Source organism: Calidris pugnax, unplaced genomic scaffold, assembly GCF_001431845.1.
Source record: "Calidris pugnax isolate Ruff unplaced genomic scaffold, ASM143184v1 scaffold27, whole genome shotgun sequence".
NCBI lineage: Eukaryota > Metazoa > Chordata > Aves > Charadriiformes > Scolopacidae > Calidris > Calidris pugnax.
The window spans coordinates 9199059-9213360 of NW_015090893.1; the positions used below are offsets into that span (position 1 = coordinate 9199059).

At 60.5% G+C, this 14302-nt stretch overlaps 2 protein-coding genes across 3 annotated transcripts; one reads left to right on the forward strand and one right to left on the reverse strand.

Moving 5' to 3' along the window:
- The first annotated feature begins 1258 nt into the window (after positions 1–1258).
- Positions 1259–3851, forward strand: SNCB (synuclein beta). The gene is made up of 4 exons (XM_014947750.1): positions 1259–1406; positions 1743–1861; positions 2729–2818; positions 3061–3851. Exons 1-4 carry the CDS (start codon positions 1259–1261, stop codon positions 3091–3093), a joined length of 390 nt encoding a protein of 129 aa, XP_014803236.1. The 3' UTR covers positions 3094–3851.
- Positions 3852–5146: 1295 nt separating this feature from the next.
- On the reverse strand, positions 5147–13924 carry LOC106891361 (glutamate dehydrogenase 1, mitochondrial-like). Of its 2 annotated transcripts, XM_014947827.1 has the most exons (12): positions 13711–13924; positions 13007–13087; positions 12449–12504; positions 11886–11949; positions 11178–11272; positions 10791–10970; positions 8364–8501; positions 8069–8206; positions 7368–7448; positions 6638–6853; positions 6254–6316; positions 5147–5352 (listed from the first exon to the last, which is right to left on the reverse strand). In XM_014947827.1, exons 1-12 carry the CDS (start codon positions 13910–13912, stop codon positions 5236–5238), a joined length of 1431 nt encoding a protein of 476 aa, XP_014803313.1. In that variant the 5' UTR covers positions 13913–13924; the 3' UTR covers positions 5147–5235. The 2 variants fall into 2 exon arrangements, with proteins under 2 accessions (XP_014803313.1, XP_014803314.1); XM_014947828.1 differs by lacking the exon at positions 8069–8206.
- Positions 13925–14302: the final 378 nt, after the last annotated feature.

A 14302-nucleotide genomic window follows, 5' to 3' on the forward strand; every position in this document is an offset into this window, starting at 1 on the left:
ATGCCCCCGCCGGCTCCTTCTGCCTGCCCTTGCCTTCTCCTGCGTTTGCCCTTGCGTCCTCCTGCCCGTCCTCCTGCTGTCCCCACCTGTCCCCGGCCCCGCTCCCCGCCCCACGCCTGCCCCTTTCTCCCCTACGACCACCCTGGCGATGGGGTGCCCCGGGATGGAGGACGGATGCCCGCCGTCCCCTGCCCACGGGGCATGTGCAGGCAGGAGGATGGGGCCCCGCGGGCAGGAGCAGGGTCGGGGCTGGTCCCCAGACTGAGGGGACGGCACCCCCGGGGGCTGCACCCCCTGCGGCTCCCGGCGCTCTGAGCCCGGGGGTCCCCGCGGCTCCTCGCCGAGGATGCTCTGGGGCAGGGGTGCAGAGGGAGCGTGACGGAAGGTGGTGACCCCCGTGCTGGGATGTGCCCGGCTCGGAGCAGCGGGGCTGAGGACACGTTTGTCCCCCTCGGAGAGGCTGAGAGTGCATCCCACACCAGGGCATCTCCCCTGCACCCAGCTGGCAGCTGGGGGGGTTCCTCTGCGCTGCCCCTCGGGGACGGGGTCCTTTCGGGGCCAAGTCCTGGAAGACATGGCTGACTGAGAGGAGGCAGCTCCGGGGCAGGCTGCGTGCCTGGTGGTGCTGGGGTGGGAGCGGAGGACACCCCTGCCCGCAGCGGGAGGGAGGGCACAGGGCTGGGGTTCCCTCCCGCTCCAGAGGGCACCGGCTCAGTGGGGAGGCTGTGGCCCTGGTGCAGTTCCCCTGGGAGGTGGTGGGTACCTGCCATGGACCCCCACCCTGCCCAGGGGTGCATGCCCAGCAGCTCAAGGAGCGCCCCGAGGTCTTGTCCTGCAGGAGCTGCCCAGCCCCTGCCTTTCCCCCGGTGCAGACGCCCTGCTCCCATCTCCTGGGGGTGTTCCTGGCATGGGTGGGCACTGTCACTCTGCCTGGAGGGAGCCTGGCAGGGTCAGCATGGCCAGCGGCAGCACCCGGCCCCCAGCTGCTCCAGCTGTGTGGCTTCACGTGCCGTGTTGGCACCAGTTCTGCATGTGGATCCCAGCTCCCACGGGAGGCTTTGCTCAGTGGCATGGCCAGCGTTCACCCTGCCTGGCTCTGCCCTGGCAGGGCGCTGGGTCTCGGGGTCTCTGCCCTGCCTGGCACACGGTGGTGGCCCAGTGCTGCCCCAGCCTGGGCTCCTGCAGGGACCAGAGGAGCTTTGTGGGGGGCCAGACGGGTGCTCGACCCCCGGCATGGCGGGGCTGGGGTGCGGGCAGGATGCTGCCCTGGCTCACAGAGCCCTGCAGGGGTCCTGGTCACGGTGCGTGGCAGAGCCCGGCCACTGGCTTCTCTAACCCTGGCTCTGTCTCTCTCTTTCTACCCCCAGGGAGTAAAACCCAAGGCGTGGTGCAAGGTGTGACCTCAGGTATGGTCCCCTCCGTCTCCCCACCGTGGTACCCCCTCTGGCCCCAGGAGTGTGGCCGCGCTAACGAGATCAGAGGCTAATTGAGGGGCTGATGTCACCCGGCTAAAGCCTATTACATAACTGGGCCGGCAAGGAAGGATTTGCAGTGGCCGCTCACACTCCCTGCCCAGCTGCGGAGCAGCGTCCCGGCCCCCTCCCCTCCCCAGCGCCCAGGCAGGGAGGCGGGGAGGGCCTGATCCTGCCCAGCATCACCCCCCCGGGTGGTACAGGGCATGGAGCCGCAGCTGGCCTGGCACGGGGTGGGGGGGCACTGATGGGCACCCCCGCCTCTTGCAGTGGCTGAGAAAGCGAAGGAGCAGGCGTCCCAGCTGGGCGAAGCGGCGTTCTCAGGCGCCGGCAACATCGCGGCGGCCACCGGGCTGGTGAAGAAGGAGGAGTTCCCTGCGGACCTGAAGGTGAGACATTCCCCCCTCCTGCCCCCCCCCAGGCACTGCCGTGCCCGTGGGGATGCTGGCACATCCCCAGGATGGGCAGGGAGCTCCCCGGCTGCTCCCCAGCCCTGCAGGAGGGACCCCGAGGGTCCCCAGCTGCTGGGTCTGTGCCCGGGGCAGGCTGGTGTCGCTGCCCCAAGCGTGCCGGCTGCGTGTGTGCCCGCTGCGGACGTGTGCATGCCCGGGCTCCGGCATGGCGGGCAGCGGCGCGGGCCAGCGGCGCATCACTCCAGCGGCTGCGAGGTGCCCTGGCAGCTGCGGGAGCGGAGGGACGGGGAGGGGCAGCGGGTTCGCATCTCGCCGCCCCCACGAGCCGTTGGCTTCCAGCTTAGCCCAAAATAGCATCAGCTGAAGAAATGAGGCCATCGCCGCCACCGCTGCTGCACGGGGGGGGGGACCGGCCACCCCCCCCCTTTCCCTCCCGCCAGCTGCTCTGCCAGCCCCGGGGAGGGGTTACCCGGCACCACCTCCCCTGCTAAGGGATGCAGGATGCTCCTGCAGCCCCACCGGTGCCTGGAGGCCATCAGGGCCCACACGGTGCCCGCACCCATCACTGGGGCTGGCAGTGGTGCGGGGACACATACACTCAGACACTTCTCCTGTGGCCTCCTGCCTGTCACCTCCCAACATGGTGGGCCAGCGTGTGCCTGGGGTGCTCTTGCCAGTCCCCCCCTCCCACTGCCCCCCCCAGGTGGAGCCCCCCAGCATCCTGGGTGCGTTGCTGGTCTCTACCGTGTGTGTAGAGACCTCCCACCACCCATCAGGGAGGGTGGGTGCTGTGTGTATGGGGGGGTGTGTGTGTGTGGGACTGACCCCCTGCTTCACCCCCAGCCGGAGGAGGTGGCCCAGGAGGCTGTTGAGGAGCCGCTGGTCGAGCCGCTGCTGGAGCCAGAGGGGGAGAACTACGAGGAGCCCCCGCAGGTGAGGGGACGGGATGGTGGGGGGGGTCACAGGGCACTGTGGAGGGCTGGGGGTGCCAGCGCTCAGCTCGCCAGTGGCCATCGCTGTCCGGAGCAAAGCCCGGAGCCCGCTGGCTCTCTGGTGCCCTGTGGCCACAGCCCTGCTGCCTTGTGGGCAGGCTGGCCTGGGGATGGGGGGGGATGACAGGGGCTCTGTGTCCCACCTGAGCTCTCTCACCAGCTCTTTCTTTCCCCACCCCGCAGGAGGAATACCAGGAATACGAGCCAGAGGCATAATGGACCCCCATCCTCGCCTCTTCCACCAGCAGCACAACGAACCGCCGGTAGCCCCCTGCTCCTCCCCAGCCGGCCCCGGCCGGTGCCCACGTCCCGGGGAGGAGCAGGGGGGGCCCTGCCCCGTTCGCTCACGAGTTCTTCCTCCAGTTCCGTTCCAAGGAACTGTGTCCGTCTCTCCGTACCGTGTCTAGCAGTGAGAAAAACCCACCCGTGTCCAAGCCCCCGAGCCCCGGCGTGTGCCCGAGCTGCGGGCGCTGCCCGCAGGGGCCGGTGTGTGCGTGCGTGTGTGCGTGTGTCCCCGCAGCCCGGGTTTATCACTCTGCCTCCCTCCCAGCGCCATAAACCCCGGCTGCGTCCCGGCGTGTCTGTGTCTGTACAAAGCATGTTGACCTGCTCGCGGGCTGCTGTACATTTTGCTTGCACGTGTGTCCCTGTGGTTCTGCTCTGGTCATCGTGGAACTATTTTTTTTTTTTTTATATATATATATCTCTATCTCTCTCTATTTATGGGTGGACGGGTCTTTTGCCTTTGTGAACCCTTTGGTGCCCAAGCCCTCTCCCCAGCCTGCTGGGTGGTGACGGTGCCCACGTGCCCCCCTACCCCCTCCCTCCCCTCCGAGGTCCCGTAGTGCCGACGCTGTGTTGTGACGTGGCATGGATATCCCCCCGCCCCCGTCGCTGGATGTGCAATACGAGGGCAGCTGCCAGTGACACAGCTGCCCCCGTGTCCGTGAATAAAGCCAACTCTTGTCTGTAGAGCCCTGGTCCTGGTTGTGGGTCCCCTGGGGTGAGGGGTGGCCCCGCGCTTTGGTGGCAGGTTTTGGGAAGAGGTGGTTTTGGCTCGGGGAGTGGGCAGGAGTGTCTTGTGAGGACAAGATGTCCTTCTGTCTGCTCGCTGCTGTGTCAGCAGCGGGTCACCACGCCCTGGGCCTCCAGCCATGCTCTGGCTGACGCCTGGGGTGCTGGCAGTGTCCCCGTGTCACCTGCCAGCGTGCTGGCTGCAGTGCTTTTTGTCTGCAGGTGAAACCAGGGCGTTCTTTGGGGTTGAGGACCCCAAGCCAAGATGAGACTAGACAGAGTCTTGGGCTCAAGCACTGGTTCCCTCCCAGGAGATGCCGGCTGTGCTGGGTTCAGGTGTTGGGCACAGGCTTCCCTGGGTCCTCCCTGCAGCAGGATGTGCTGCTGTTTGCAAGGTACCTCCTAGAGATGCACCCTGAGTTTGTGCTAAAAGCACAGAGCAAAGGGGAGCCTCTCTCTCCTCTGCTTTCCCACCTTCCTGTGGGACCTTGCTCAGGGGTTGCCAGAAAAATGGCTGGCACCCGTGGCTCGCTTAGATGCAGGGTGACCACCTCAAGGGCAGGTGACTGCCACACACCACTACGCGATGCCCACCACAGCAGGGGGTCCTGTGCCCACCCCACAGCACAGTCTTTGGGACTTCAGCTCCCTGAGGGCAGGGCCACCAACCCAGCCTGAGTCCCCAGCCCCTTGACTGCAGCACGGGCCGGGATGAGGAGCCGGGCTGTGCCTCCCCGCCATGAATATGAGATTAAATCCCCCGCCCATGCTGGCTCGCCAGCTCTGCCGGCAGAACGAAGCTGCAGCAGTCAGCACGGCCACACAACAGGTTTGCTGATGCCTGCAAATCCCCACCCTGGCTCTGCTCCCCGTGCCTGTGCCAGTTGCAGCAGCGCTCGCAGCGCCCACCGCGCATTAGTAAATGGACCGAGACGGCTGTTCCCGGGGCTGCCTGTGCCGTGGGCTGTCCCCTCCCCTACAACTTAATTGCATTTTTTTCCTTCCCTTCTCCAATTCTGCCAGCCATGGGCAAGCAGACCCAAACCAGCAGCAGCACAGCTTCCTCCAGTGCCTAAGGGGCTGCAAAGGGGCTGGGCCAGGGGGAGTGTGGGGGAAGACAGCCCCCTGCCCATAAGAGCTGAGAAACAGGCAGCAGGGAGAGAACGTGCTCAAATCAACCATTTATAGAGATCGGGGTGCCCCCCTCTGCCACACATGGCGTCCCGGGCACCTGCTGTGCAGCAGGACTATGATCCTCACCACGTGGCTGGCAGTGACGCCGGGGACTGTGACCCTCACGGTGCAGCTGGCAGCGATGCCGGGGCAGTCTCGCTGGGAGCTGTGTCAGTAGGTGAACCCGGCCTCGTTGTAGACGGTGAACACCTTCTCCAGAGCACACAGGTAGGCAGCGGTTCTCTGGTCCAGGCCTAGGTTGTACCTTGCAGCCATGGCCATAATTTGCTAGAGAGAAAGAGGAGAGCTGTGAGGCCAGTGTGTGCTGGGAGGGTCTGGGGGCAAGGGGTGGGCAGAGGACACGGAGAGGAGGGTGAAGGCAGCACCACATGTGCAAGCAACCAGGCCAGACCCTGCGAGCATCTAAAGGGGAAGAGGCAACCTCCACACCAAACAACTCTCTTCTCGCAGGTAATTAGTGACAGAACGAGAGGGAACGGCTTCAAGCTCCAACAGGGTAGGTTTAGACTGAAATTAGGAAAGAATTTTTCACAGAAAGAGTGGTTGGGCATTGGAATACGCTGCCCAGGGAGGTGGTCGAGTCGCCATCCCTGGCTGTGTTTAAGAGTCGTTTAGATGTGGTATTGGGGGATATGGCATAGGGGAGAACTTTGTAAGAGTAGGGTTGATGGTTGGACTCCATGATCCCAAGGGTCTTTCCCAACCTAAATGATTCTATGAGCAGGTCTGGAGACACTCTCCAACTGCTGCCCCCCAGCACTCCTCTGGGGACAGGCCCTGCACCCACGGACAGGCTCCATGAGCACGGCATGCAGCCTCTTCCCCGAGGGGTGGCATGAGACTCTGTCCTCACCAGAACCAGCACCAGCACCACCCTGCACCCACTGGCTCATCTAAGCAACCTTGGAAATGGGGAACGCCAGGTCCAGGGGGATGGACAGAGGGACAAGGACGCAACAGCAACAATGAACACTGCTGGACATGAGGCTTTACCCAAAGTGTGGACACAGCCACCACTGAGAACATGACCCCAGGCCTCGTGATGACCCACCAGGAGTAGTGATGGGGTGCTGTGGGCAGGCACCCCCCAAATCCAGCCCAGAGCCTCTGCAGCGAAGCAAGGGGCCTGACAGCAGGGATGGGCAAGGCCAGGAGCCTGTGGAGGTACCTTGGCTGACTGCTCCATGGTGTAGGCCAGTCCCGAATACACGATGTCCTTCTCTGAGGCACGCTGAGGGGGGAGAACAAGGAAATCCTTTGAGGGAGAGGATACAGGTTGCCCCTGCAAACCCATTTATCAAACACAGCCCCTCTGCTTGGAGCAAGACCACCACAGGCAGTCTAAGCATGGCTTGCCACCTCTGCAGCTGGCTCCAGCACATGGCTTGGCTCCCAAGGGACTCCCTGCAGCACCCAGAAGCACCCTCAGGCGGTAGGGCTGTACCACCACGCAGTGTCTCCACTCCATCCCCTCCACTATTGGGATGACAGGAGTGTCTGGGAGTGTGGAACAAGTGAGTCAGGACAAGTCTCCCTGGTTGTAGACACTTACAGTCACACGGGCCTGGAACTCTGGGGACGGGATGATGGGGATCTCCCCTCTGGACTTGCCAAACCACTGCTCCAGGCTGTGCTGCACTGACTGCAGGAGGTAGTAGCTGGATTCCCACTCGTACTTGAAGCTGAGGCGGCCGTAGCTAACGTGGTTCAGGTTCTTCAGCCACTCAAAGAAGGACACGGTCACACCACCTGCATTCACATACACATCCTGCCAAGGGCAGTAGATACTTCAGATTTGCTGCTTAGGGTGACCATGAGACCCATCTGGGGATTTCTCTTCCTCTGCCTCCGAGTCCCTCCCCATACCCTTGGGCTCTGCCCTGAGAGACAGTCCTGAGGTTACTGGGATGGCTGAATCCTCGAGCCACGGTGGCTCTGCACTGCCTCTGAGCAGAGACACCGGCTGCTCTGATGGGGTGTGATGTGGCACAGTTTGCTGCTGGCCCATCAGTGGCTGCAGGACAACCCGGTGCTGGCCAGGAGCCCTGTGGTCTGTCACTGCCGCAGCCAAGAACCAGGAGGGTTCAAAAGGGACAGCAGCATGTGAGATGTGCTCAGGAGCTGGGGACAAGGCAGGGAACAGGCTGATTGAGACAGCACCATCAATGCTGTCTGATCCCAGAGCCTGGCAGAGCCCAGCTGGATCCACATCGGTGCAGCTGACAACGCTGGGTGGCCCTAACAGCCATGAGCCCACCATCTCCCCGTGGCAATGGACATACCGGGATGACCAGGATGTTTCTTTGCAGGAATATCTCGTGTGCTGCTGGCGTAGTGGGGCCGTTGGCAGCTTCTGCAATGATCTGAGAGCACAAGCAGAGCAAAGGTGAGAGCAAAGGTGGAAGAAATGAAAGAAGAAACCACTGACAGGCTGTTTTCCCTGCTGCTGAAACTCTCCTGGAGTCCCAGGTCCCAACACACCCAGTCCCTTGGGTCCCCAGAGCTCACAGTGAAGGCAGGAAGCTGGCATTCACAGCAGTCCCCTCCTTTGTTCACTCTTATCTGCTGCCTATGATTTTTGGTGTAAACACTGTGACACCTTTGAGGATATCACCTCCTCTGCCCTTTGGTGTCAACACTGTGACACCCAGTACCTTCGAGGATATCACCTCCTCTGCCCTGGGGGGAGGATCTGATGCAGCAATGAAGACTGAGGATGCCAGAAGAACCAGCCAAGGTCACTCCAACTATCCTTGCTCCCTGCCAGCAAAGGGAAGAGCTCAGGCTTTCCTCTTCCCCTGAATTATGTGACCTGCCACCTCTGCCTAAGGCTCTGTCCCTCTGGCACAGCCAGCGAGTTGTCAGTGCTGTGATGTGACACCTCCCTGGGGTGCTGAGTGCCAAAAGTGAAGGTTCAGCTGGGCTGTTGTCACTCACACTGATGTGGGGCCTGTTGGGAGTGTGCGGTGTGAGTGGCCTGTACCTTTGCTTGCACCCGGGGCGCATTCTCCCTCGTGAGCTGCTTCTCAATAGCTGCAGGGATGAGGATGTCACAGGGCACCTCCAGGATGCTGCCATCATAGGGCTCTGCTTTTGGAAAGCCAACTATGGTGCCGTGGCTCTGGAATGAGCAGGAAACACCGCTGGACCCAGCCTGGCAGCACGGAGCACTGCCCTCAGAGCTGGACTCTGGTGAGGGGCAGCCCCCTTCTCCGTGGGCGTTTCAGAGACAGACAGTGACCACCACCCCCTAAGAACAGGGGCTGGGCTCAACTCACCTGCTCGTATTCTTGTAGCTCCTTGGGGTCGATCCCCCTGGGATTGTAAATGGCTCCATCTGTCTCCTCAACACCGATGCAGCGGGCTCCATACTGGTGCAGGTACTTCATGGTGTGCACCCCCACTTTGCCAAAGCCCTGCAGCGACAAAGAGCAGAGATGGGCTGGGGAGAGGGAAGTCATGGGGACAAACACTGAAAACTGACCTGCTGCTCTGGTAACAGTCCCCTCTCAGGAGCCTGAGCTGAGAAGCACAAATAGGAACCCCTGATCTAGCAGTTCTTGGTGAATGTTTTGGCTGGATGGAGACCAGGACCTGGCAGGACAGAGATGCCCTTGGCTAGTTAGAGGGTTGTGAAAAGCAGAGCCCATGGGATAAAGGTTTCTTAGCTCAGCCTGCCTTTATCACCCCCAGAGCTCCTGCACATCATGTTCCAAGCCCAGCACGCCATTCAGTTTCTAACAGCTGGTCTCAATGGAAAACAGGTCCAGTGAGAAAGAGTCCCGTGGTGGGCACCACACAGCACCCAGGCACGACCCAATCAATCCCCCTGCACCTCACACTGAGGGGGTGTGACTGGCTGCCACGGCACAGGGCAGGGCCGTGGTGACAGCTCAGCTCTTATGGGAACAGATGATTTTGCACTGTCTGTCCCAAAGCGCTTGCCAGCTTGGTACAGCTCCTAAAAACAACACCGGTTCCTGAGACTGCAAAAACATCCCCCAAACACAGCAAAATTATACACACAGTAGCCAAGGAGTTCATCCTTCTCACTCTCTGCTGTATCAGTGAAGCAGAAGAATGTGTGGAAAAAAAGGGATGAGCAAAGGCAGGGCTGTTCCTGAGGGCACTGCGGGCAGCAGCCCCGGTGCAGCCTTGGTTCAAAGGCTCTTCCCCGCAGCGGGGACCTGCCCTGAGGAGAGAGTGCTTGGAGAGAAGCAGAGAGTGCCAGCGGGCAAGACTTCAGCTGTGCAGCTTCCAACTTCTTTGTCCCTTGCAGAGAGCAGTGGCCTCGGCAGGAAACAGGCAGCTGCAGGCAGAGCGGGCAGTGGATCTGGGCAGCAGTGCCTGGGTGAGAACAGGAGCTCCTGGAGCTACAGCAGGGGGAAGCACCTCACCGCAGTTGGGAGTGGGCCCTGGGCTGCAGGGAAGGGAAAGTCCTTCCCGGGAGGAGAGGGGAAAAGGCAGGGCTGGCACCCTTGGGGTCCCACTGAGCTCTCTGCCTGCTGGGCAAGGCCAGACCCACAGAGCACCCCGAAGAGATGGGGGCTGCACACACAGGCAGGACCTGTGCTGTGGGTAACACCATGGCTCGCTGTGGGTGGTTTGGAAGTGAAAGAAACGTGACATTGTCACTGAGATCAGTGCTCTCTACCCAGTTTGGCAGAGCCCCCTGTGTCCTGCCACCTCTCTGCTCTCCCTGCTGCGCAGAAGAGGGTCGGTCACTGAGTGATTTCAGACAGGACGGCTACAGAGAAACCCTGGGAATTACCAAGGAATTCCCAGGAATGCCTATGCGGTCTAAGCAGTGCCGCATCCCTGGATGTCTGCAGGCAGCAGGTCTGAAAAACTGCTCAAAGGGGTGCCAGCTGTCACAGAGTGAGGAGAGATGCAGGAAAGCATGTCCAGGCAGCACTGAGACTGAAAGCTCTTCTGGAAAGGGTACAGAAAAGGGCCACAAAGATGATTAAGAGCCTGGAGCATCTCTCCTACGAGGAGAAGCTGAGGGACTTGGGTCTTTTTAGTCTTGAGAAGAGAAGACTTAGGGAGGATCTAATCAATGCTTACAAATACTTAAAAGGGAGGGCACCAGGAGGACAGGGCTGGTCTTTTTTCAGTGGTGCCCAGTGACAGGACAAGAGGAAATGGGCACAAACTTGAGTATAAGAAGCTCCACCTAAACATGAGAAGGAACTTCTTTACTGTGAGAGTGGCAGAGCACTGGAACAAGCTGCCCGGAGAGGTGGTGGCATCTCCTTCTTTGGAAACATTCAAAATCTGTCTGGACATGTTCCTGTGCAACCTGCTCTGGGTGGACCTGCTTTGGTGGGGTTGGACTAGATGATCTCTAGAGGTCCCTTCCAACGCCATATGATTCTATGATTCTATGAAAGGAGGGGCAGAAAGATTCTGAGGAAGATCCCTGAAAAGATCTTAAAATTGGAAAAAGGTAGATAGGAAGAAGTTTTTCACTATGAGGGTGGTGAGGCACTGGAAGAGGTTGCCCAGAGAAGCTGTGGATTCCCCATCCCTGGAGGGGTTCAAGGCCAGGATGGATGGGGCTTTGAGCAAGCTGGTCTGGTGGGAGGTGTCCCTGCCCATGGCAGGGGGGTTGGAACTAGATGATCTTTAGGGTCCCTTCCAACCTAAATAATTTTATGATTCTAAGCGTCCTCTTCAAAACTCCAGCTGGGCTGAGCACTCACCTGCAGCACAAAGGTCTTGCCTGGGAAGCCAGGGCTGAGGCCGATGAGGTCCATGTAGTCTGTGTTGGTGATGTAGTTCTCAATGCCATGCAGCACCCCCCGCCCGGTGGCGGAGTGTCGCCCATGGATGCCTCCCTGGCTGATGGGCTTTCCTGTCACACACGCCTGGGCGTTGATGTCCTGTGAGGCCGGGATGGGGAGAGCAAAGGTTATGGCCTCACCCGGTGCAGGTCCTCTAGAGAGAACTTTCCCCAAACCTCAGCTTCCCTCACCCTTCCCCAAGCTTCAGGTAAACCTAAATCAACTTCCTGGCAAGGGCCTCTGGGCACAAAACCCTCGTAGTGCCCATGGCATCCCAGGCTCCAAACCAGCACTGCTGGAGCTTACCCGGTACCCCAGCGTGTGGGTGTAGGTGTCAGCTATCCAGGACATCTCCCGCTCCCCAGTACTGACATCAGGGGCCAGCACGTCAATCCCAGGCCCTGTGGAGGTAGAAAAATCTGTCAAATCCTGTCTTTGTGATTTGTTTACTTTGCTCCAACCAATGGCAGGTGCACAGCCAGGTGATTTCCACAGGTTGGTCACATCCTTGGGCACACAAAGGAGTCTCCTGACCAAAGTGTGGTGCTGCCCATGGCCCAGGTGCTCCCCAGCTTCCCTCGGGCATGAATGCCTTTGGCTTTCACAGGGTCTCTGCCGTGTCCCTTTCCAGTCCTTTCAAGTAAAGTGGGGATGTAAAGGTCTTTGTGCTGTCACTAGCACTCACAGAGCCCTGAGGCAGAAGAAACCTTCACTCCTCCCTGCGACTGTGCAGGGGGATGGAGGGTAATGCCAAGCTGAGACCCCCACCCAGCAGTAGGTGGGATGCAGCCTGGGCCAGCCTCACTGTGCTGAGCACCACACGAGGCTCCCTCTGCTCCAAATTCACACCGCAGGTAGAGAAAAGAAGGGAGCAGAGAGCAGAGCACCAGGGCAGTGAGCGCTGGTGACAGGCAGCGTGTGAGCAGCAGCCTCTGCCTGCTCAGCTGGGCACCCACTGCCCACTCCCTTGCAAGTCACACACTGCTTGGAGAACTGGGACAAAACCGCTCTCACCTATAAACCCCTTCTTGGACATCTCAACAGTAAAATGCCTCGTTATTTTCTCCAGCTCATGTTCCTGTGCAAGAACAACAAAACATAGTTGTTACTACAGGCCCCAACAAAAATCACAGAGCCGCAGCACAGCATCTGGCAGCTGCCCTGCCCTGCCCTGCCCTGCTTGCACAGGGCACACCCTGGCATCTCCAGGGAGGTAATTCACAGCAGCTGGGAACCCTGGATCGAAAACGAAAGATGTGTGAACTCCTGGTCTCTTTGCTCACTGCCCTTCCAACCCCTCGCTGATTTGCACCTTCCCCCAGCACAGCAGGCAGCGTCCCTACTCCAAACTCCTTCAGCTTGTGTCTGGCCAGATGCACTCACCCATAAAGCAGAGTTTGCCACCCTTCCCCCCGCCCCAAGCTGCTTTTCACAGTCGCTGGGTGAGTGTTACTCACTACAAACGCCTCCCCCCGCCTGTCAGAGCGCATCGCTGTGATACGCACCGAGAGGGAGGGCTGTGCAAATGGAGCGTGAGTTATGGGCCCTCGGCAGGGGAAGGAGAGGAGGGAACTCACCGAGTACTTCTTTGGATCGATCCTCACACCCGTCATGGCACCACCAAAAGGGAGATCTGGAAAAGACCAGGTAAGGCAGACCAGATGTTCTCTACCAGCTCACTGCTCCCCAGGAGGAGGGGGACGTGATCGTGGCAATCATGAACTTGTTAGTCAATCCAAGCAAGGGGGCAACACTTCCCCACACCACACTCGGCTCCCCCCTAATGCCACACGGCCTCTGTGGAGCAGAGCCCAAGGCAGGACAGGATATAGCCCCTGAGCCTGCCACAAACGCCACCAGCCAGAGCTGAATCCATGACAACCCAGGCACAGAGACTGCATCTGAGAAGCACGATGCTTGACGCTCCCTGATTAACACGAACATCCCGGACTGCCAGTGGCATATTCTGCAGCCGCAGCAAGCCTTGCCCTCGCACATCCATGCCCAGAGGAACATCCTGCACTTCTGGAGCACTTCTGATTTTCAAAGCACCTAACGAGCTTTTCTGACTCACTGTATCACAGCCCCATCCCATGCCCAAGTCACCACACGCTTTATGTTCCCCTTGTACTTACCCACTACGGCGCATTTGTATGTCATTAATGCAGCCAGAGCTTTTACTTCATCGACACCGATTGAACTGCTGAAACGAACCCCTGGGAAAAGAAAAAGAAATGAAGAGTCCCTGCCTTTTTACCACAAACGGCACAGAGGCATTGCAGGAAAGGCTTTGACTCTTCTAAAACAACAGCATCTAGTCACGATAGGTGATCAGCAATTGTTCAGCTAGATCTGTTCCTCCAGATCATCACAGAACAGAAAGAGGTTTCCTACCAGCCGGCTGCTCCAGACACAGCCCTTTGCTGTGGTGAGTACCTCAAGCAGGACAGCGCATGATGGTGAAAACCTCAGTCTAAGGGAAAGGGGACAAGAGGCTGGGACACCCCCCTCTCAGGCTCAGAGCAACTGTTGCCCCTATGAGGTTTAGGATGGGAAGTCAAACGCACACAGGGGTGGCCAGCAGCCACACTGCTCTTGTGCACCAGTGTGAGCTAGAGCAGCCAGGCTGAGGCTGCAAAGCTGCCTCCTGTCCTTCTGTGGGAAGCACCCAAGGAGAGTATCCTCCTGGGTGCCTCCGTACGGCATCCTGACCACCTAACACAAACACCTCCTGCTCAGGCTGCCCGCAGCAGGCAGGGGTGAGCCCCAGCTAAGCCCCAGGCGCAGGGCTGGGTAGGGATGACGAGGTGCGTGGTGGGGCCGCAGCCCCCTGCCTCACCCCCTTTGCTGGGCAGGCAGTGCTGGCTGTGCTGGGCCCGCCAGCCCCGCACCACCTCCCAGGTGCCGCTGTCCCTGCGCAGGGGGAAGGCCACCTCCAGGACATAGCTGCAGCGACGGATGGTTTCCAGCAGCCCCCGCACCAAGGGCAGCCGGCCCCACTGGGCCCCCGCCGCCTCCGCTGCTGCCTCCGCCTCCACCATGGCAGCCGCCCGCCCATAGAAGGCCTCCACCATGGCTAACAGCCCCGGGGCGTCGGGGCTGCCCCTCGCCAGGCCAGCTGTGCCCCGACACCACACCGGCACCGCCATGGCGGCCCCCGGGCCCAGCCGCCTCCTCACCGCCCCCAACATGGCGGCCCTCAGCCCAGGGCGGCTGAGGGACCGCCTTTCAGCAAAGGGCTCTCTGATTGGCTGAGCCCCCGCCGGGATGGCCGTAGGGGGGCGCTGTGGAGGGCGGAGTGGGGACGGCAAGGCTCTTCTGATTGGCTGATTCTCCGGCCAATGGGAGGTGGGGATATGGGCGGGGGGGGGTCTGCGCGGGGAGACGGTGGCTCAAGGGGGCGGGGCCGGGTGGGTGCGTGGGGCCGTGGG